We start from the raw sequence: 22,004 nt of genomic DNA, 5'->3' as shown, positions 1-22,004 counted from the left end.
AAAGGAACATTTTCTTGATGACTCATAAGGAATGATTTCCAGAGTGCTTAAATGTTCGTGTAAAACACATAACATGGAATGGGCTACATTTAGTCAAAAGCATGTGTCTAAAATGAGTCCCTACAGCTTAAAAAACTGTCCAGTCAGCATGGTCTACTTTCCATTAAAGCACAGTATACAAAATGCTAACTCTTTCGACGTCAAGTAGAGCAACATTTAGCTGTATTACATATTTTATATATATATATATATACACATACACACACACAGTTGATTCTATTAAAAGGCATTACTAAACAAAACTACCACTAGAACAAAAGAAACAGAAAAACTGTCCAAGGGTAACTACTTAAATAAATAGTTTCACCATTTTATACGGTAAAAAAAAATTATATATATCACACATATAACGATTATAAAAAAACAAAAAAAACACAAACAGTTATATAGTTAACAGATACCACTGAATGATATAGTAGTATTAACATGATTGTGGACTGTGGGACAGTGTCAGTGGTGTGCAATACAGCAAGACTTACATAAAACTTAAGGAGAGCCCCATCCGAGCTGCAGCACCAAGCCCTCCTGCCCAGGTACTCGTGAGCTGTGTTCAGCAGCATCAGGGAGGAGGGCAGCATCGGGGCGTCGGCATCATCTGGGGAATACATTCAAACAAATTACTAGGGCATCACAACACTACCATCAGATCAGATTCAAGAACACCGTTAGTTTAAAACAAAACTGAATCATAGTTACGCACTTCCTGATCAAGGGTCGTTAACTTAACAAGGTCTACTTTAATTATCTAAACAGAGGCAGATCTGAACACTGAGCTTTACCTCCCTATGGATGACAGTTATCATCTATAACAACCCAACACTCAATCGTGCTGAATTCAGAAATAAATACTTCAAGTAACTCAAATTCAGTGTTTTGATGATGTATATTTTTTCCCAGTATCTTCTTCAATGTCTTGAAGACATCTACAAATGCAAAGGCGAGAACACACTTTCTGAGACTAACAAAACCATTCTTAAAAAATATATTAAACTGGCAAGAAACATTTTGTTGCAGGAAGGAGAAGTTGGATGAGTTCTGACTCATGTCTTGTTAGTTTTAAAACATACAATATTCCAGAGCGGTTGATGAGTGTCGGGATCTCGCATTGCCACCGTCTGGGAGGTACCTCCTCTGACCTGTGGATACACACGTTAGTTTCTACAGAGGACCCCCACCCTCTTCGTGGCTCTTCCCCTGCCAGTGCTGCTTGCGCAGGGAGTCGAAGGTCTCCTCCTCCTGCTTGATGATGTGGTAGAGCAAGATCCAGGGCAGCACGGACGACATGTACGGCTCCTTGGGGTCCTCCGGGATCGCCATGCTGCAATCGATGAGCTGCAGCGCACAGACAGAGCGAGAGAGAGGAACACAATTCATTAGAATGTGGATCCATATACAAGTGCATGTACATGTACAGCTATAGCTCAACGTTTCGCATCATCTAGAATTTTAGAATTGAAACAAAAACTACACGAACATAACTTCGATCTTTTATTTAGCATCACCGAAACTACAGAATGATATTGCAAGTGTCTACAGGAAGCCGTAACAGTAGTACACTCTTTCGTGTTAGATGTTCGAAATGTCAAATTTTTCAGTTTTTATCAGTTTTTTGTTAAGTATATGGGAAAACTACAAAGCGGTATGCAATTCACTATGCGAAAGCAACATTATTCAGCAGGTTTCATTAGACTATGAAGCAAAACTAGTTAATTCTATAGGGTGATGCAAAACTTTTGGCCATAGCTGTAAAACGTCAGAAAGTGAATAAGTGAATGACCATTCCACTGTTATTTCCTTCAGCAACCAGTTTAACAGTCATGCCAGCAGTTTTGACTTGGGATGTAGATGAATATGTATATGTAGCAAAAGCTAGCACAGGTACATGTTTTACTGGCCACTGAGCAATGCAAATGATTTAGAAATACTAATTGAAGGGATCCAAGCAGAGCGGCAGGGTGGCACCTGTATGAGGTTGCTAGTGAAGCACACCAGGCTGGCGGTCCGGAGGCAGCTCTTCAAGATGCTGGGGTCCTCGGAGAAGCAGAGGTCGATGCCAGTCAGCAGCTGTGTCACCGTGGCGACCCACTCCTCTTTAGCGGAGGACACACTCACGCTGTTCATCTGCTGGATAGCTTCGTTCAGAGACACCTCAGAGCACTCCAGACACTGTCGGAAATCCTTCAGCTTCAGCAGCGAGTTCTGGAGCAGGGCAGACAGAGAGAACACACTTACATCTGCAAGCACTCAAGCGTAAATTGGATGGCACATTTCATAAATAACTAAGTGATCAGTTTTATCATCCAGTAACCCCCCCAGGGTAAGCCTCTGTGGATTGTATTATCCAAGGTAGTTGCTGATGCAATCCAGCTGTATTCCCTAGGTAGTGTAAAAAAAAAAAAAAAAACATCCAGCTGTGGTTTATCTCAGTGGGGAATAGTTTGATCAAATCAACCCTTAAGTCAAGTAGGTTTGGGCTATTTTTTGGTGTTTCTTTCTTATAAATATGGCCTTAGAATTCCTAAGATTTTTCTTGTGTGTTAGATTAAGTCGTCAACACCCAAACAAGCTTTTCCAAATGCCTTGCACAAATCATTAGTCTTGTATCAGATATGATCGATAACGAGTGCGTTTGTACATCATGCACAGTGCATCGTGTTCTGTGCAGGGGTCCTGACCTGGAGCAGCAGCAGCTGAGCAGGTCTCTCTGGGATGGAGGTGCTGAACTCGAGCTGCCTGGCCCGGCCCGATCCCTCTGTGCTCAGAGTGGGGCGGAGGAGCTGCACCACCGCCTGGTAATCCCCTGACTCAAAGAGACACTGCAGCTCTTCCAAGGACTGGCAGCGCTCCAGGGACTTCAGCTTCTTGTCAACCTGCGAGAGGGGCCACAGCAGAACATCTGAACAGGCACATTTGCATAAGGAAATAATCCAGATTCAAAATGTAATTCTGACATGCAGCATCCAGTGACGTAAATAACAAAGCGCTCAATTAGGGCTCTTTCAGTCCAGTTCATGCCAATTCAAGATGTATTTAATTGAATACTTACAGATCTGGCTAAAAGCATCATCTAGATTGAGGCAGAATTTTGTCTAAAAGAATTGTCAGGTTATTGCTAGTATATGGAAAACTGCAAAGTAATTCAATATGTTAATGTAACATTATCCAGCAGGTTTCATTCAAAATAAGTAATTCTATAGAATGATGGAAAACATTTGGCCATAACTGTAGATCAATGTTCTGGACTGCTCAACCCAATAACTAAGGACATGGTCAACAAAGTCTCCAGTAGGTGAAATTCACAAGACAGGAACCAAACACATTACTCTCCGATCCGATGTTGAGCTGTCTGGCCGGCAGTCTCACCTCTTCCACGGAGATGGCCGAGTCCATGCACAGGTTGGGCAGATGGATGGTGAACTTCTCACCGCTTTCACCTCCAGACTGTATCGCAGTGGGGCCCTGGAGCATCCCTGTGCAGATATCATAGCTCTCCAGAGCCTGCTCCATGTCACCCTGGAACAAGCAGCAACAACAGTGGCAGGGTTTCATTGTGAAATACCCATTTTAAAGATAAAAGCCCCCATTACATCAGGGCTGCCAACACACAAGCCCATTCTAAAAAAAAAATTTAAAAAAGGGGGGGGGCTTAAGTCCACATTCATATAATAAAGTCGCTTACAATGAATTCCATGGATTTTCCACAGAGGGAAGTAGAGTGCTCCAGCTGCTGCTTTCCAACAGCCCCTATCAAGAGTGACTATAGCAGCTCTGATTAGGTATTATATGATGATTGGAGCCTTTTTTGATATCAGGCTTTGTGTGATCAAATATTTTTTTTGGTTCATCTGAACTTTTAATTATGTGATCATGCTCATCAAGTAAAACATTGTTTTAAAAGGGGAGATAAATTGCAGAAAGAAAGATAGAAAAAAGGAGAAATTTGTTGCATATTTCTTATATCCTATTCCCATAATCTAAATATTGTACATATTGAAGGGTATATGTTTTTTTAATGAATAATCTAGAGATAACAAGACACGATAAATACAAATCAAGATAAAATGATCTTTCATTGGGGGAAGATAATGATGTGGATTCTTTGTCCCTTGTCAGTACCTGCAGTGCTAGGAAGCGTGCTTTGAGCCAATAGACCCGGACCACGAAGGACAGCCAGCTGTCCTCAAACAGGTCCCTCTGCGAGGAGGCAAAGGCCAGCTGCACCAGGTCACCCTGGAAATGCTGGCCGGGCAAATCTGAGCCGAACTGATCCGAGACTGGACCCGACTGGCACTTCCGTGGAGAGACTGAGAACACAGACAAGAGACAACGAGACTGGTGTTTGTCACCATTTACAAATCTGACTGCACTTTAATATTCCTTAAAGGTTTACCACTGTACATTTGCACTACAATTTCCCCATGGTTATACCATGTTTGTATTATGCTTTACCATACTTCTCTGAGCACTACAATTACCTATGCTTTATCACACTATTATGGTAAACAACGGGTGCACCGAAAGTGCAAAAGAACCACAATACGAACAGAGCACGAAGATAAATATACCAGATCAGTTCTGTAATAGAGATATGTGTTTAGTTTTTTTTCTATTTCAAAACTACAGTAATTAAAAGACATGTAGCTCTTACTTATGCTGTTTTTGCCCTTTGTCAGTAACCACTGCTCAAGCTGGAGCTCCATGCATGACAGGCTCATCACCATCATATCCTACAAGGGAAAAAAAAATTTAAAAATCACATTGATTTTTACAAACCTATGCAACAGAAGGCAGCTAGTTCTCAAAAACCAGACTCCAATTTATAAATCCAATAAAACCGTCTGGCACTGGGAACAAAGTATTTGAATCTAACTAACATTGTGAGGACAATGTTTCCTAAACTCCGATTTCAGTTCATGAGTTTTCCAGGTTGTGAATTTCATGGAGAAACCAAACAATCCTGAGAATCTTTCTAGCAAGCTGCATTGTAACAGGGATTTTTCAGGGAACATGCACTTTACAATTAACTAGGGAGATCTATTTGGATCATAGCTTTACAGTTTACATCCTATTAACTTGTATTACCTCGCCAGCAGAGATCAGCATGATTGGAAAACAAAATTAGTAACAGCCTGGCAAAGCCTTCAGGATCTGCCTCTCTTGCTATTCCCTGCCCTCAGTCTGTCCTGTACCTTGATGTGCTGGTTGCTGCAGTCCCGGAGAAGGGGGATGGGCAGGCTGCTGCTGTGTTTCCTCCAGTTGGTGTAGATCTCCAAGACCACTGCTGCCAGGCCTGCAGGCCACTCCGCCAGGAACTGCTGACCGATCACCTTCAGATAACGCATCATCAGCTCCAGGATCCCACCGTTAGTCATGTTATTCAGCAGGAAGGTGTGGACACCTAGCCTTTCTATATAAAAAAAATATAAACTCAGATATTACAGGTTCCTGCATTCACAGTACATTGTAGTTCCAAAGATATAGCTTTTAAGGTCCAGGTGTCTGTTTTTTGCAAAAAGGTCACGTGTACTGCGGTGAATGTTTTATCAAACTTGGGCAAGTGTTTCTGAAGATTAATTTTGCCAAAACTCATGCAAAATTAATTCGCTACTATCTGGACTTACATTACCTTATACACTATTGGATTAGCAATGAAGTGACTATTACCAGTTAAAGCTAAAAGACTAGCAATACGTCATCCCTTTGATGCTACGATATCCAAGTTCTACAGTTAGCATTTACAGAAACTGATAAAGTAAAACGCCAGGACAAGGTGCAGTAGACAAACATAGCTGCCATTATGTTTTCTGCCAAACATGCTAATTCCAGATGCAACAGTTTTCTTGTAATGTGGATTACAACTGCAATCTACTCTTTTACTACATTATCATATAGATATTGTGTAAGTGAATGAAAACCTACCAGATTCCATGAAGGGCGTGGAGTCGAAAGACATGCAATGTGAGCCGACAAGCTTCGCGCTGTCTTGCTTCACCTCGGAGAGGATCTCATAGCTGTTTAAGCTTTCATCCTCATCCTCCGGGTCCAGCTTCTTCAGCCTGCGAGGGAGACATTCAACATCTGGCATTTGCTATGTTTGTATACTAACTTCATAAACTAAATATGAATACCTGCAGGAACAAACCCCTATGGTCACAATTAGATCAAACTTAAATTTGTTTATTTTTTATTATTCATCATTCTTCATAGTAATAGATGATTAGTTTGCTCACCCATCTAATAAATCTGACCGTTTCATATCTTGAGTTCTTGGTATATCTGGCACACATTCTTTGAATATGCAAAGAATCAACCAAACCGAAAATATTGCAGTACAGGAAGCCTGTTACTTTGTAATGACATCAAAAGATGAACACAAACCCACTTCACTTCAGTATGTTACCCATTTGCTTTCAGCAAGTAAAAATAATAAAATTTAACAAGTTTCTTGAAAGCTGCTAAAAGCACTTTTTAGAAGGGCTTTCCAGTATTGTTGCTCAGGTGAATATGCACTGCACCTGGAGGGCAGGAACTTGACCAGCAGCTCCTGGAAGTCAATCTTCTCCTCCTTCTTGCACTTGGTGTTTCGGACCCTGGCTGAGCGTCGCTTGGCTGTCTCTCCGCTCTCCTCCGCAGCACGCTTCCGTTTGGGGGGCTTCTTCGCCTTGTCAGCTAGGGACGCGTCAGCTGCAACGCCACAGAGAGAGCAGCCTGTCAGTACTGACTGAGACAACACAGCTGACAGCAGACTAGCTGATCTGGAGTTCTCCTGCTGATAGGCATCTCTGTCACAAAAGGACTCTTCCCCTTACAAAACTAGACAAGTGCTAACCCAGCCTGCAGCTCTACAGTGCCTAGAGAACTGTAGTTTTGTCAGCCACTTTTTCATCCTGGCTTGTTCTTTTTAATTTTGCTTTTGGCTAGTGCTAGATTGACGGCAATGGAAACAGAAAAGAGAAATCAGCTTCTTGGTTGGAAACAGAAAAGATTAATATGCCACTGACAAACCATACACGTTCACAATTTATCTCAAGAAGAAAGGAGTCTTGTACACCATGTTAGCTGCTATACACATCTCACCACACACCTATGGTCGTGGTCACTTCAACAATGTTCTGGCTCTGCGCTAGCTGGAGCACGGTGGTCTGGGCTGGGGGCTGGGCAGGGGGCTGGCTGGTTGGGATCAGCTCTGTAGCGGGCAGTGATGTGCTATTGTTGCTGGAGGCGATTTGGATCACACTGATTGGAGTGAAGGACAGGGGGGAGGTGTGGAGCCGGTCAGGGTCCTGGTATTCAGACAGGTCGATCCTCTTGCCCAGGCTTGGCCGAGGTGGCTCACAGGTGGTCTGGTGCCTGTACATGGCCAGCAGGCTCTCTCCCAGGCATTTCCATCTGGGGGCACAGCAAGCAGCATCATCAGACAACAGAAGTTACTTTAACACTTCACTGACATAAAACAATATCTGCAAGCTTTTTGCATACACCTTGGGTTCTTGGGATCAGTACTTTGACAGGTGACCTTCATGGAAAATCATGTGCAGCTAAAGCATTAAGCAAAAGCCTTAGCAGAATCCCAACACAGATCAAAATGATGTTCAAAACAGCCAAGGTGCAGACTGACTGAGCTGAGAATAATACAGACTGATCAGAGACAGCTGGGAGTGTACCTCTAAGACTAGCCCCTTTAATTGAACCCCCCACCTTACACTGGTTCAGCCAGGCTTTTGCAGCTACAGTAAAACCAATGTGGTTTCACTTGAACACAAAACAGGAGAGCAGAGGGTGGTCACTACACACTGACTGTACTCTTCATTAGGACTGCAGAGAGAAGCTGTACAACGAATAAACAGCGTACGTGTAGTAAGTGATGGGCTGGATGAGCTTGAGGTCGGGCTGTGGCTCTCGGGTGTCCAGGGCCTGTCTCCTCCTGCGTAGCTCCAGAGCTTCCTGGAGCACGGCTGTCGCCTCCCCTTCATCCACCTCCACCGCGTGGACTGACATGTCACTGCCCAGGAACACACAGCACAGGGAATGAGACCACTGCTCTAACACACAATGAGGTCTCTGTAGTCATAATGTTTGCTTGTACATACACATCTGTAACAGAAGAATATATTGAACCAGACACTGACAATGAGCAACTGTGACACCTAGTGGTCAGAAAAAGGATAATCACAGGGGATCTCCCATTACTTTGTTTTAGTTTAAACCCTATTCAGGATAACTATTTTATTCACTAGTTCAGATAATATGCTTATATAGGCTTTTGAATACTTTCACATGACAAGCCAGTATATTTGAAAAGCCTAACAAACTATTTTCTACATCTGAGGACTCTGAATAATATAACACTTCAAGCTTCAGTTTTACATCAAACCCACCCAAGCAGTTTGATGGCAGTACAGAAAGCCAGGAATAAACCCTGCTGCTGACCTGTTAATCTGCCCCACTCACCATGTCATGAACATGCGGAAGGAATCCTTTCGTAGGCAGGGCTGCTCTTCGAATATCCGCTCTTTCAAAACCAGACCTTTGGTGTAGCAGCGGTCCTTCTCCAGGGCTTTACAGATAAAATACAGGCAGCCTGGACACAACAAGACAGAGCAACAGCTCATTTAAAACCAGTCTTTAATGAATATGGTCTTTCACATTGTGCACAAACAACCCTCCTGGGTCAATCCACTCCATGAAAATGGCAAATCTGGCACATTAATCAATCCAGATTAGAGGTAATCCCACAACGACAGAGGTTTTACATTGTTGCCATATACAGGACTTTGAATTAAATGGACCAGATGATTTAATGAGAAAATTAGAACAAGTGACTTGGTGTTTATGGAAAGATCCACCACCTTATTTTCATTTTAATAGTTTCTCAATAAATGTCTTGGTCTGGTGTACTGGATAAAGAACAAAATCTGCATAGAAGTAAATGTTAAGTTTGATTACCAAAATATAAAAGGTTTTACATCCATTTGTGTATAAAACTAAAAGCATAACATATATATTAGACATTTTGACAATCATACTAAGTGAGATACAAAACAATCTTACTATTCATTCATTAGCAGAACATTCCCTTTTTACAGCTCAAAAACCGTGGTGTCAGGACCAAGTGCAGGTTTCAGAAACAGCAAATTTAAAAACAAAGAGACACAGCTCTTCAATTATATATTTTTTTCAATTATTAACTTCCATGTGCTAAATTACAAAAAAATGTAACACATTTGTACTTTTTTTATACAGACAAAAACCGACCTCACCTGGCTAAGCCTCCGATAGCGTCCTGTTACTCATTATTAGTCTCTTTCAATTCGCTGTTTGATTTGCATTACTGTGTACTGTGGCGTGCTAACAGCCTGGCTCCACAACAAAGGGTGTCTTACTACCTCGTCTCGCTCAGGATGAGTTTAATTCCACAACATTGCAGAGAACAGAAATTGGATTGGATTTTATTGCATTGTTCCCTGGACCGGCGCATTATTTCCTGCACTTCAATCCTGTATTTCGCAGTTGAAGTTAAACATCTATAGGTGATAAAAGCTGTTTCCTGCAGGTGCTCTGATGTATAATAGATCAGAGCCCTTGACGCCAGCTACTGCCTCCTGAATTCCCAGTGAGGCGGAAAGAACCAGGGAGAGCAGGCTTGAATACTGAAATACAAGGCTTTACACTGCACAGAACACCACCATACGTTTTCACCTACCACACTGCTCTCAACTCTCAATCTTGTTTTAATAAGACAAATACTAAAGCTGTGCTTGGTGTGGAATGTGTTGCAGCATGGAGCATTCTAATTACCACCTGCGCCTCTGCCAAAAGATTAATTCAGGGCTCGTTTAGAATGGTTGGTAAATATTTCTCAGTTCAGGTAGAATGGCGATAGCTTCAATTGTTTTGTCATTCACTGCAGTTGCAACTAATTTCAGGCAAGACAGTTGAAGGTAAAATATAATACGGCCCATCCTGTTGCTGAGCACGATAAACAAAGCTATAGCAGGGCTCGATATTAACAGTGGTCATGTGGCAATGCCCGTGGATGCCCTTTTCAACTGCTGCAATGCCCAACAAAATGTACATCTGCCATGGCAATTGTGGCCACAGTGCCCTTCCCAATACAGCAACTGGAGACACTTCTACACACCAAATCACAAAGTGTTTGTGTCCAAACCATAACATGATTATGTGGTTGTCGGGAAGAAAAAACAAACAACAAACACTACCCTTTCAAAACACACAGATTTCTACCGTGCATAACAATGCCATCTCAGAAAACCGTCCAGAAAAAAAAAAGGAAACGCCTTGCACAATATGCAAAACGTGATCCTTTTTTCAGGTCAGTAGTATAAAAAGGTTTAAGGAACTTAGACCTACTGACAAGTGGTTTTCTTTCAAGGTTAAAAAAAAGGATTACTGTAACAAACTTGCATATGGTTCAGTTGTTTAACTTATGTTAACTTATGTTAAACTGGGCAGAATATATGCTATTAAAATTGAAGAACATTTAAATTTTGTATGTCTAAAGTATCCTTGAGTTTTTAACAGGATGGGAACATCTCATGATCAAGCCATGATACCTTGCTTTTTAGAGTCCTGCTGTTACTGGAATTCATTTTACCAGCAGCCACACCAGACAGCCCATGTTTTTATGTTAATTCATTTTGTAAATTTCAAATACAGTCCTATAGATCAACTGTTGCCCTGGGAATGTTTGCTGTGGCTCGCATGGTCTGATTTCAGTTCGACCCTTAGACTGCGTTTAAACTACAAAAGTGATTAAGCACCAGCAAAACACAGCAATTTTTCCATCTATAGAGCTGCAAACTAAAGGATAAAATACAAGCAAAGAATCAAAAAAGAATCCAGAGAAGAAAAAGGGGGACCAGTGAGAATAATCTTGCTTAGCCTCCTTCAAGTGATAAAGTTCACTGAGTTCTTGCTCACAGCTGTAGTCGCTGAGTGTGTAGAGCACTGTGATGAGGTTGTCCAGGCACGGCCAGTGGTCAGGGTTGCACCGCAGTCCCTCCTCGAAGGCGTGTCGGGCCAGCGGGATTCGAATCAGACGCAGGGCCACCTGACCAATCTTATACCACATGTTCACGTCCGTAGAGTCCAGCAAGACAGCCTGAATAACAGAAACAGGTATGACTGGTTATAAATATCCATTAATAAGCAAGAAACAGTAGAAGACTTTACAGGACTAAACATGAATTATATGCTGTATAAAATAAAAACGTTTTGCTATTTTAATTTACAGAATCTTCAAATATTACATATTTCCAACAAGTGGCACTGCATTTTACAAAAAGAACATATTAAAACCTAAAGTTAATGGACAAAAGTGTTAAAGGGCAAACGATCGCTCAGATTTGTTCCCCCTACTTCTCTACAAATGTCTCCATATGTAACTAAATGACAGTAATCACATTACAATTTGATTTCTGATAACGAAATGTTATCAAAGACTCCAGACAATACTGAAGGCAAAATACGATATGGCAAAACCCTGGAGCTTGTTTACCTCTAGATAGAAGTCCATGGCTGTCTCCAGGTCATCTCGGAGCACTGCTAGGCTGGCTAGGTTCTTGTACGTGGAGTATTTCAGCATCAGCCCAGGGTGCTTCAGTCCTACCTTCTCGTCCTCAGAAGGAATAGCCTGGGAAACAAAAGTAAAAATAAAATCAATAAAAAACATTCAGATACTGTAACCCCCTCTTTTATTAGCATGCCACTAATTTTAGCTATCTTCACAATTTCCAATTAATCACTAATTGCTAATTGTGCTTTACTGTATACTACACTATACATCAGTATGATTTGGACTTCATTTCTGAAAGACATGGCACTTTTCTGAAACAAAAATTACTTGATCAACACAAGTACACAGTCCTAAATGGTGAACTACATTAGGTTTCAAGAGAGGAAGGGAACCAAGGCCTGCTGCTCCTGCTGCCATTATTACAGACCTCTTTGAGCAGTGGGGTCTCCAGTAGCATGTGGTAAGCCTTCGCAGACTCCTCAAACTGGTCATGCTTCTGCAGGTCCAAGGCTTTGTGGTATAAAGAAAATGCTTCAGCTTCCTAATCAGAAGAAGAAGAATTTGGATCATAAAATTAAATTCACAGTAGTACAGTAGCTGCATCCACGTTCAGGCAAACAAAAAGACACCAATGTGAGAACATGTAACCTAATGTACACCTAATATAGGTTGAATACCTCTCATATCTACTAACCTGGGCCTCCTTGGTCTGAGACTTGTGGCTCTTTAGGGAATCCTCATGCTCATCGCTAGTTGCTGAGGCAGCATTAAGGGCTGCGATACGTATCTGAAAAACAACATGATAATCTGTGTGTAGGGTGTGTATTACTGTCCACCAAAGGTAGACAACTGCTAATTAGAAATTAAATACGTACCATTTTTCACTCAAGGTCAGTTTCCCATAAAAGTCTTGTGCAAGTGCATGCCACCACCTATGATCTGAAAGAATAACATTTTCTGTAAACAATACTATCTGCACAATAATTAAATTAATAACCAATAGACAGCATACAATAATTAAATATGCTGCATATCAAGTGGGCCAATGGGTTCTGCTCATTGTTTTTGATGAAAATCAATTGAAATAAGCTTTAAAATGACGATAACTTTATTTAATCACTCACGTGGTGAAAAATGACAACACAGCACTCGATCCACTTGAGCTGGAGTGACCCCATAACACTGTATAAATACAAACTGATGGTACCCCTAGTGTAACAAAAACCCACACATAGATTTACATTCAGAAACGTTTTAATAAACATACATGACAGTCTATTTCTGCTACTGGCAGTAGGGGTGTTTTAATAGAATCTTGATGTGTACGAGGTTACGGTTAATGCGTAGGTTTGGATTAGGGTACGACTGTATTTCCAAATAACCAGAAGCCTGAATGTACTATGAACAGCGGCTGTGGGGTCCACGCTGTAGACTAGTCTATCTGCTAGCCCCGGGTACTGGTCAGAGAAGCCACAACACGAGTCTAACATTTCAAAATAGAAATATACCCGCAGAACAGATGATCACTGATCACATCATCATCATCATCCTAATAATAATAATAATAATAATAATAATAACACAAACATAGCTGTATTCATTCGCAGCGATCTGAATGTATAGCACTTGTGCAGGTACGGTACCGATTGCAGTAACAATTAATATGACTTAATCGCCTGCCTGATCAATGCACCACCTTTGTCCGTCTGTTTTGAGTCTGGTTTTTCAGTAACACAATACCCTAATGGATACAGAGCCGGTAGAAAACAGCCAATCACGCACTCACATACTCAAAGCCAACAGACAATAAGGCGAACGATATTGCCCAATCAGTGCCCAGGATAAGTTGCGCTTCTCACAATGGCATTGTCCAGTTGCACCATTAACCCTTCGAACTGGCTCGTTTTAAAAGGAGCTTGTTTTCATAACCCTGTGCTGCAGGTTTAGTAGAAATGATGTAGCAAGAAGCAGATTTCAGTGTAGGAGTGTGAATAATTCTTCAATCTGAACCCTTTCCAAGGTCAATATTAGTTACACAAGATCTTGTTGCATTTACCCAGTAGAGAGACTGTTAACAAACTGCAGATAATACAACTGGTTTAAGTACATGTGGTGGTAAAGTAAGGAGGAAGGTGCAGACATTTAGGCGTATTTTTAGTATTTTATTGAACATGATTTAATAGAATAAGGACGTTGTTTTCCTGAGCTTTTGCTTCAACCAGGCTATTGCCTGACAAAACTGTGCTCAAGGTGTGTCTTTTTATAGAGTCTAGATGTCCCTGCAGTCAAATACCTTGAAATGTGAACTTCCAACTCTGAAGTATAACATTGGCAATGATTTGTAAGATGTGATTGTTGAAAGCCAACAGTCCTAAATATATTTCACATTGCTTGCATGTGTACTGTTGTACAATTCTAGCTAGTACACTTTATAATGATGCCAATTTTGGCAAAGAAAATTGTGGGAGGGTAAATTAGCTTTTTTGCTATCTAGAACTTCATGAACTTCCAGGAATATGACAATCTGGACCACACCTACTTTTCCTTGACAAAGCATGTTTTAGTTTGATTAATAATATTTATGAACTTTCATCAGCAATAAAAATGCTATTACTTGAAAGTGCATGTTATATGTTACCCAAAATGCAATGCTTCTGGTGTCCTTAAAACTAGTTCAGTTAAGAGAATATGATCATAAAATCCTAAGCAGGTGAGCAATTTAAAACAAACACACTTGGGTTATGTAAATACAACTGCTTAAACTAAACCACCAAAGGATATTATCCAATGTAACATATTACTGTATAAAACACACACAGATGATTTGGGTTTATTGGCTCAGGCTAGATACTCTCTCTGTGTTTCCACACATTCTTGCTCTGCTTGACCACAATTCACATTGAAGCCACAAATCAAAGCCATCAGTTCCATCAACAATGTGGTGCAAACCTGCATTTTAATACAGACTCAGGCTCCTGATGGCAGCCAACTGCATGGATTGATTGCCCTGCAGCACAGTGGCATCAAATAACTTTCCCCAAGGTCAGGATCTCAGTTTAGGTGCCAGTATTTTATTATTAAAACACATTTAATGCACAGTTTCTGTAATGTGATTGAAAGTACCCAGATCGTGTTGTTCTCTACATTCCGATGCTGTGTAATAAACGTTGTTTTCTCAATATCAATGACTAGTGTTTAGAGGAAGGACATGACTGTTCCTTTCTTCCCAATTTGCCAGGCTTCCAGAGGATAGAAACGGAGGAGAATCCTGTTGAACATGCAAAAACAGAAAAACAATGTACTTAATTCAATAGCTGCTGTCAATCAGCATGGGCTCCTCACTTTTGTCCTTGCAGAAAAAGAAGAAAATCCTGCGGTAGGTGAAAGGCTTTTTAGGATGTTGCCATTCAAACTTAATCCAGACCCTACTACAGTTTAAATTCAGTTCTATCCACGTAATCATAAAGTGAAGTCTAGAAGGGAGATTCACACTGGGAGTGTATTATTATTTCTGATCCCCTTACCCTGATTTGAACTTTTCACTATCAGGGATCAGTCGGATATGTTGAAACTGACTTCAAACTCGAGATAAAAAAGAGCGAATAGTCTCTGTAATTATATACCAAAGTAATCAGGCTGGTGAAAGGCAGCGCAACTACACAGGGAGCGCTACAGGGGTTTACCAGGTACTGTCACTAATACACAGAGAGTATATGACTGTTTAAAGAACCCTGACCTGTCTTCACTCAGCCCCAGCTCCTTGGTGAGAAACTGGAAAAGCTTGGCGCTGTGTTCCTTGTTCTGCTCCGCCGTCCCGACCACTCCGATGGAAGAAATGACCAGCTGGACACAGGGAGCCATGGACCCCGAGATCAGCATCGGCAACCCTGCCTTCACCGTCACGTTAACTCTCTGTCAATGAAAGAGTGTACAGCGGTATACAACACATGAGCACTGAAACAACAAGAATGGCAACCCCAGCTTCTGCTTTAAAATTTACGTTTTTAGGTACGTAGATAATGAACATTTTTAGTTCATTATCTACATAACTAATGCATACATTTAGTTCCCCGCCACTCATTAATGTATCTAGTGATATATTAAGTAACACAATAACGCGACCATATCACTGAACTCTGTCCCTTTGCCATCCACTGAATTGTATCGTTTAACTGAAGTGTCAAGTTCAAGGGCGCTCAATGGATAACGGACGCATGATATGATATGCCATAAAGCATTTCAATATACTCACGTCCTCGGGTTTTCCTAATATTGAAGCCGCTTCAGAGCAAAGCTTTTTCACAACCTCGTCGGGAAACCGACTGGCAGGAAGGTTGGTCTCCACATCGATAAAAGGCATGTTTCTTAGACAGTGTCAGTGCAGTCGTGTAACGTGCCAGATGGAAACAGTCAGCCAGAGTTTTAAAGACAGGAAAACTACACAAGGAAGTTGTTGGATTTTTGTTGAAATCTTCTAACAGCTCATTGGCTGGAAGAAAAACGCCCGTTCCGTGACATTCTTAAAGAGGTAGGACGTTACACGATGTGTTGTAGGGAACATATCATTAGACCTTTTTTATATTACCGGTATACTCATTAAATGCAGAGACTTGTTGGCTGTTTATAACCAAATTTTATTGCAGTTACCCCACACCAAAATAAATCTCTTTTTCTATGTGTATTGGATGTTTAAGACTGTTTAAGGCCATGAAAGGTAGCAAGCACACCTTTAAGAACACGCAGGCACGCACACACACTTAAGTGTGTGAAAATTAGCTCCCAGTGAATAAATGTTTTGGCATTATATAGATTGTGGCACCATATAAGCTGTAATTGTGCAGAATAATAGTACATACCTATATATTGACGAGAAGGTTGCGCAGTTAATCCTGCAATGGAAAATTAGGCTACTGATGGAGTTTCAACACATCTATTAATGGCTAAGCAGTGTCAGGTTTTTATATCACTACCCTAAACCTTTGAATCCTGCTCTGTTGTGGAAATCTTTCTATTTAGAGCTTTTAATAGGGGTTAGATGCATCACTTCTGTTGAAAACAGCAGCATAATTCATATAGTTAAGGGTGCCAGTACTTAGAGCCATCTCTGTGATGGGAATACGATTCCTACTGCATAGCCGTTTCACCCATTCCAGGTTTTAATATGTGCTTAATTAGCCATAGTGTATTGGTAACACGCTCAGGTGTCTGATTAAAATCATTGCAAAATGAGGAATGGATCAAACGCCAACCCAATCCATCCCTGCAACAGATCGGTCAAATAGATACCAATAAAAATAAATGGGCATTTGACTTGCATCTTATATCATTGCATTATTGTTTGTGCAGAGAGACAAGGCTCACCATAGGCTGTGGAAAGTGTGTGTGACTCAACATTATAAGGTCTGTCTTTTCACTTGAAGTCATGGCATGTCAACAGGTGCTGATGTGGGTGTTCAGCTGGACGTCCTGGATCATGCTTGTTTGTTATAGTGAATTGATGTTTGGACATGAATTGATATGCTGATGAAATTGTAAATCACAAGTAACTGAATGTGGATTAGTGACATTTGTTAAAACCACGGTTAATAATTACTGTAGATTTAAATAGCTACTAAAGAAGATGTTCATATTTTGTATGCCTATAAATAGTTAACATAAATAACAAGCAATCACATCTAGATTTAGAAAACATGGCTATGGCATACATCTAAGAAATAGATGCAAAAGAAAAGGTAATAATGTATCCACAGACCTCATTGGATAAAAATCTCTTATTTACAACCTGTTTATACAAATCCCACAAAAAGCACTGTGTGTCTAAACAAAAAGACATTGATTTAAAGACTATGATTACAGTATTTAAACAATGCATTTTTTGTCCTCTATGGCTGCATTCCAGTCCAGTTTTCTAGTTGTCAGTTGCTTGTGATGTGTGTTTCCTTCCATTTCTTCTGAATCAGCTTGTAAAGCACTTCACATTAAACCAGCGATGAGACACCTAGAAGATCAAGAGAAAGAGTAAGGGAGTTACCAACATGAACAGCATTATTCTCACTTGCATTCACGTCAATGAAGCACATTACAGTACCATTTCATAACAATGACTAGATGCAAGCTATTTTGCTGGTTTTCTACAGGGGTTCCCAAGTGACACCTTGTGATTTCAGATAATCAATCACTTAAAGAAAAGCCTTCTTTAGTACAGTACGTAGAAGCCTTTTGGGACTGCTTGAATCCCTGTTTTACACTTGAAGGCTCGCAACGTTTCAACAGAGCTTCATTATGCAGTGCTTGATGGGATTCATAACAGAGGAGACCGATTGCGCCTCATGCTTCCATCCCCGTTCAACATCTACTTGAATTGCAGGCACCTGAAGGTAATAATTGTGAACCAAAGCAGAAATAATGTGTGAGCGTTTATGTGGGGGTCTGGTCTCCCAGTAGTTTTATTATAGCTGATCCACACTGCAGGCAGTTTACCAAATTCCTACAAGAGCAAACCCAGTTAAGTAACTGTCACAAACTGATGCAGCTTCTAGTGAACATTTCGCAATCCTCCAATAGTTTGTCCAAACATTTATATAAAGAAACTGTCCCGACTGACTGACAGTATCCCTAAAGGGCACAAACACTCTTCCATTACAAAATGAATGACTGAAAATGCAACTTGGCACACAGCATTTACCATGAGAGAGCTTGCACTGTTTGAGCACCTCGCTGAACCCCTCACACAGGTGCAGATCATCCTGGTTGGTGGCGCAGTCCAAGAACTGTTTCACCTCGAAGTGACAGGGGCCTTGCTGCTGGTAGGCAGGCTGTCTCGCTGGCTGCTAGGGAGAAAAACACAGTGTGAATTATCACTCAGCAGTCTAAAAGCTTGACCTTGTCATTGCCACTAGAACCAAGGACTCATTATGAAGCCTCAATGCACAATGTGGTATGTCCAATTGGATAAGCGGAGAGGGCTTATCCTAGACTTTCCCAGGGTGTTTTGTTGACGTTACTCAGAGCTGGTCCTTTACAACTACATCTATGTCCAAAAGTTTTACATCACCTAGAATGTTGGAATTAAGGCAAAATAAAATAAAATATGAACATAATTTTGATATTTTATTCAGCATCATATAATCAAAATGATTACCGGAAGCCACAATAGTAGTACGGTATTATTAGATTTTGAAATATGACATATTTCAATTTGTCAGTTTTTCATTAAGTATATGGAAAACTACAAAGCGGTATGTAATTCAATATTTGAACGTAACATTATTCAGCTAGTTTCATGTTAATTCTCTAGGGTGATGCAAAACTTTTGGACATAGCTGTAGGTTTTTGTTCCCACTTGTAATTAGTCCAAAGTTTTGGTCCAGTCTAAAATCTGTGCTTTTTCATGGACTGGCTGTTTCTGTTACTGGGTGGCTGATGTGCTACAGTACCTGGGGCATGCTGGCTGGTTTTGCAGGCTCAGAGCTGCTGTCTCCGCTGAATGCCCCAGTGAGTGCACTGCCCACGACGTGCCCCACAGCTGACCCCACTGCCACACCCGCCGCTGTCGTGGCCATTTGTGCCATGAGCCCGGGCTGCTGCGGCTGATTAAGGGCTGGAGCCGCCACCGAGGGGGGAGCATGTGCAGGGGGGCCAGTGTGAGACGGAGCTGAGTGGCTGAAACAAAGAAGTCAAAAATATCGTACATTACAAATCAACAATTTAAACACGCGGTACATACATAACCTCAATTGAATTAAACAAGAACTAACTTTCTAAAGTGTTATGCTATTGTACAATTAGGATGGATGAATATCTAGATACAGACATAGCCTAAAATACTTCAAAATCCTGCACCCTGCTTTGTTAATCCGAGTCGTGTGGCAAATTGCCCACAGTGGAAAACATAAATCCAGATGTCTTAATACCCTTCAGACACAAATTATGCGAATAAGGTCCACCAGGATGTGTTTAGTAACTATATTTATAAACGTTGTGTCAGAGTGGTCTGGTTAAGTAAGCTGCCAGCTGCCAGTACCAGCCCAAAAGGGTAAACGTTTTAAAAAGGAAAACAGGTAATCTGCAAAAAAGTAATCTGTGTGTAGTGTTGTTTGTCATTCAATAGGGTACAAGTAAAGCTTGTTTTTAAATGTATCAATGCCCATCATTTAACTATACCTATCTCCCCGACTTTTGGAGATGTTACACAGTTTGAAAACTATCGCACCTGTTGCTTTTCAAGTTGTAAAATGTAGAGTTATGCCAAATAAAGTTCACTTTAAATATGTATTTATATTTTATTTAGAGTTATGAATCAACGTCACTATACAGATCTGTTCCACCACTACTACACTCTAGAAAGCAAGTACAGTATACATTGTACCGGTACCATAAAATTACAAACTAGACTGCCATTAACATTTTAGTAGACCGCATTCAAGTCATAATGACCTTGTGTCTTACTCGTGTCCTTCATTGTAAAAAAAAAAAAAAAAAAAAAAAACTATTTAAAATGATTATTAAAATTACTTTCCCAACACGATTTATTTCACTTGCGCTATATGCATCAATCTAAAGATGTTTCCTTTTACTAAAGCAGGTACCTGTATTTAATTTTAAATGCCAGCTGTCGGTGCCTTTTTGCGTTAGAGTACCTTCCAGGAACCGTGAAAACAAAACAAAAAAAAAACTGAGCATTACACTTTTTAATATATTTTACCTTGCAGCTGAAGAGGGTCTACTACGGCTTCCTCTGTGCATCTTGATATTCAAATATCTGAGAGTTGTTTTGTTGTGTTTATAATATTAATAAGTATGAATATTGTACACTGTGTCTCCCCTTCTGTACACCACACAACTCAAACTAAAGTCACACGCGTACGACCTTGTCTAAATAACCTTCTTCGCGCAGGCGCGTAAAATAAGCCTTTTGCATGTTACATGAGCAACGTCAGCCGACTTTTCCAATGGTTCTATTTTATTTAAATATGTATTTTTTTCAGTTTTGTATATCGTCTGAAGCGAATGCAGTAATACAGACTGGGGCTTTGTGGCAACATTAATAGGTAAAATGACTGGATTACTTCTAATGGCGGTTGAAATAATTTCCAGAAGTTTCCAGATAATACTAGCAAAGGAACTTTACTCCACCTGGAGTGGCTTATGTGACAACTGTCCGAAAGGCTTGGTCGATATATAGGCTATGGAATCATGAAATCATACACGTGTATCTCCACAAGATGGGGCTTGGAAACCGGTTAATCTGTTTATTGCATTCACAGCATGTTTGCTAGTTCGTGATTATTTTCAAAAAGCTTGACCTGAAAAAAACATGATGGTGTAATGCTTTCCACTAATTATAATCCATACTATTGTAATTACGCATGCCTATCGTTTATGTAGTAATACTCAATAAAACAGTCTTTACCATTAGGCTTGATAATTGACGGTGGCGACAGTTGAGTGTCCTTAGCCCAAGGCGAGTGTGAAGGTCACGCTGGGTACTGTGTCAAAATAACTGTTGTTTTTATTTAAGTACTGATCACCATTTCCCAGGAACGATGCTTCTGGGGATAATAATTAGTCCAGTCCATCACTGCTATGATGTGTGTTTGCTGGGGAAATAAAAATCTTGTTTTTGTAAACAAAATATTTTCCCGTGCTTATCTGGAGTAAACCAAGGCATGAAGCATGCAGTCTCAATTACCTACTTTAACCCGTGTTTTCTCAAGGACAGATGCGCTGTGTTTAATTTAAAAAGAAAACGTGTTGCGTTCCACTGAGGTTTACAAACATTTAGACTGAAGTAGAGCAGGGTTCAGAGAAAGCTCCCGAAATCAACACAAGCGCAGGCCGTTTCATTTCAGAAATTCCGATTTTTCAATATTTTACTAATAATGTCCTGAGAGCAATAGAGAACGACAGAGACGCAGAATGATATATTAAACTGGTAAAAAAAAAAAAAAAAAAGTAAATATTATGTAACGGCAGGTGATACGAGTATACCCGTAAGATAACTCGTATTTGCTATAGAGCAGCCAGTCAGGTTTAACATATGGGCCATGCTGTACCGAAAGAAAATGCCTTTGGAATACTATTATAACAGTATTTTCCAACAATGACAACAGTGTACTCAGAACGAATACTGAGCGGTCCTGACATGGTAGCACACTGCTATTGACAATGTACTTGTACTACTGAATTGCATTGTATTATCGGTGTGCATTACTGGGGCAGCTTCAAGACCTCTTTTTGACATCGACAAAGACTTTGTTTAATTAAGACATTAAAGATAATTACATAGGAAAAGCCCTTATTTCATCTCGATTTGCTTCAATTAAAGCACCATCTAGTGTCTGTTCTTTATATTTATAAACATTTTTGAAGATTAGGTCTGTTCCTGTTACATTGTGTGTGAGTGGAT

At 40.5% G+C, this 22,004-nt stretch overlaps 3 protein-coding genes across 7 annotated transcripts in view; all 3 read right to left on the bottom strand.

Moving 5' to 3' along the window:
- LOC121297225 (calcineurin-binding protein cabin-1-like) overlaps positions 1-13,326 on the bottom strand; it is a 69,880-nt gene extending 56,554 nt beyond the window's left edge. For all 4 annotated transcript variants that reach the window (XM_041223383.1, XM_041223384.1, XM_041223385.1 and 1 more), the window contains exons 1-19: positions 12,721-13,326; positions 12,472-12,535; positions 12,291-12,383; positions 12,024-12,137; positions 11,579-11,713; positions 11,002-11,182; positions 8,512-8,641; positions 7,913-8,062; positions 7,145-7,449; positions 6,576-6,744; positions 5,980-6,116; positions 5,250-5,467; positions 4,709-4,787; positions 4,177-4,364; positions 3,424-3,573; positions 2,736-2,930; positions 2,023-2,259; positions 1,236-1,392; positions 540-655 (exon numbers count right to left, since the gene is read on the bottom strand). In XM_041223383.1, coding sequence (XP_041079317.1) covers positions 540-655; positions 1,236-1,392; positions 2,023-2,259; positions 2,736-2,930; positions 3,424-3,573; positions 4,177-4,364; positions 4,709-4,787; positions 5,250-5,467; positions 5,980-6,116; positions 6,576-6,744; positions 7,145-7,449; positions 7,913-8,062; positions 8,512-8,641; positions 11,002-11,182; positions 11,579-11,713; positions 12,024-12,137; positions 12,291-12,383; positions 12,472-12,474 — 2,757 coding nt within the window. In that variant the 5' untranslated portion in view covers positions 12,475-12,535; positions 12,721-13,326. The remainder of the gene's footprint in view (positions 1-539; positions 656-1,235; positions 1,393-2,022; positions 2,260-2,735; positions 2,931-3,423; positions 3,574-4,176; positions 4,365-4,708; positions 4,788-5,249; positions 5,468-5,979; positions 6,117-6,575; positions 6,745-7,144; positions 7,450-7,912; positions 8,063-8,511; positions 8,642-11,001; positions 11,183-11,578; positions 11,714-12,023; positions 12,138-12,290; positions 12,384-12,471; positions 12,536-12,720) is intronic.
- A 1,321-nt stretch (positions 13,327-14,647) lies between these two features.
- Positions 14,648-16,058, bottom strand: ddt (D-dopachrome tautomerase). Its single transcript, XM_041222755.1, has 3 exons — positions 15,849-16,058; positions 15,333-15,508; positions 14,648-14,864 (listed from the first exon to the last, which is right to left on the bottom strand). Exons 1-3 carry the CDS (start codon positions 15,954-15,956, stop codon positions 14,792-14,794), a joined length of 357 nt encoding a protein of 118 aa, XP_041078689.1. The 5' UTR covers positions 15,957-16,058; the 3' UTR covers positions 14,648-14,791.
- Positions 16,059-17,201: 1,143 nt separating this feature from the next.
- LOC121296787 (coiled-coil-helix-coiled-coil-helix domain-containing protein 10, mitochondrial-like) lies at positions 17,202-20,479 on the bottom strand. Of its 2 annotated transcripts, none has more exons than XM_041222572.1 (4): positions 20,301-20,479; positions 19,033-19,258; positions 18,282-18,426; positions 17,202-17,594 (listed from the first exon to the last, which is right to left on the bottom strand). In XM_041222572.1, the coding sequence occupies exons 1-4, from the start codon at positions 20,339-20,341 to the stop codon at positions 17,575-17,577; spliced, it is 432 nt and encodes a 143-aa protein (XP_041078506.1). In that variant the 5' UTR covers positions 20,342-20,479; the 3' UTR covers positions 17,202-17,574. The 2 variants fall into 2 exon arrangements, with proteins under 2 accessions (XP_041078506.1, XP_041078507.1); XM_041222573.1 differs by having other exon boundaries at positions 17,353-17,594; positions 18,282-18,423; positions 20,301-20,477.
- Between the last annotated feature and the right edge of the window lie 1,525 nt (positions 20,480-22,004).

The sequence above is a fragment of the Polyodon spathula genome, chromosome 22 (assembly GCF_017654505.1).
Source record: "Polyodon spathula isolate WHYD16114869_AA chromosome 22, ASM1765450v1, whole genome shotgun sequence".
Lineage (NCBI taxonomy): Eukaryota > Metazoa > Chordata > Actinopteri > Acipenseriformes > Polyodontidae > Polyodon > Polyodon spathula.
The sequence above is the reverse complement of the archived record's forward strand: the minus strand, read 5'-3'. Positions and strand labels throughout refer to the sequence as shown.

Bases quoted from the DNA above. Each gene is read 5' to 3' on its own strand.
- ddt (XM_041222755.1), bottom strand. From the start codon at position 15,956: ATGCCTTTTATCGATGTGGAGACCAACCTTCCTGCCAGTCGGTTTCCC. The intron at 15,509-15,848 runs GTGAGTATATTG...TTTCATTGACAG, and splicing joins TATTAGGAAAACCCGAGGAC to AGAGTTAACGTGACGGTGAA. The intron at 14,865-15,332 runs GTCAGGGTTCTT...CATGTTCAACAG, and splicing joins CTGGGGCTGAGTGAAGACAG to GATTCTCCTCCGTTTCTATC.
- LOC121296787 (XM_041222572.1), bottom strand. From the start codon at position 20,341: ATGCACAGAGGAAGCCGTAGTAGACCCTCTTCAGCTGCAAG. The intron at 19,259-20,300 runs GTAAAATATATT...TCTTTGTTTCAG, and splicing joins AGACCCTCTTCAGCTGCAAG to CCACTCAGCTCCGTCTCACA. The intron at 17,595-18,281 runs GTAAATGCTGTG...TTGATCTTCTAG, and splicing joins ACAGTGCAAGCTCTCTCATG to GTGTCTCATCGCTGGTTTAA.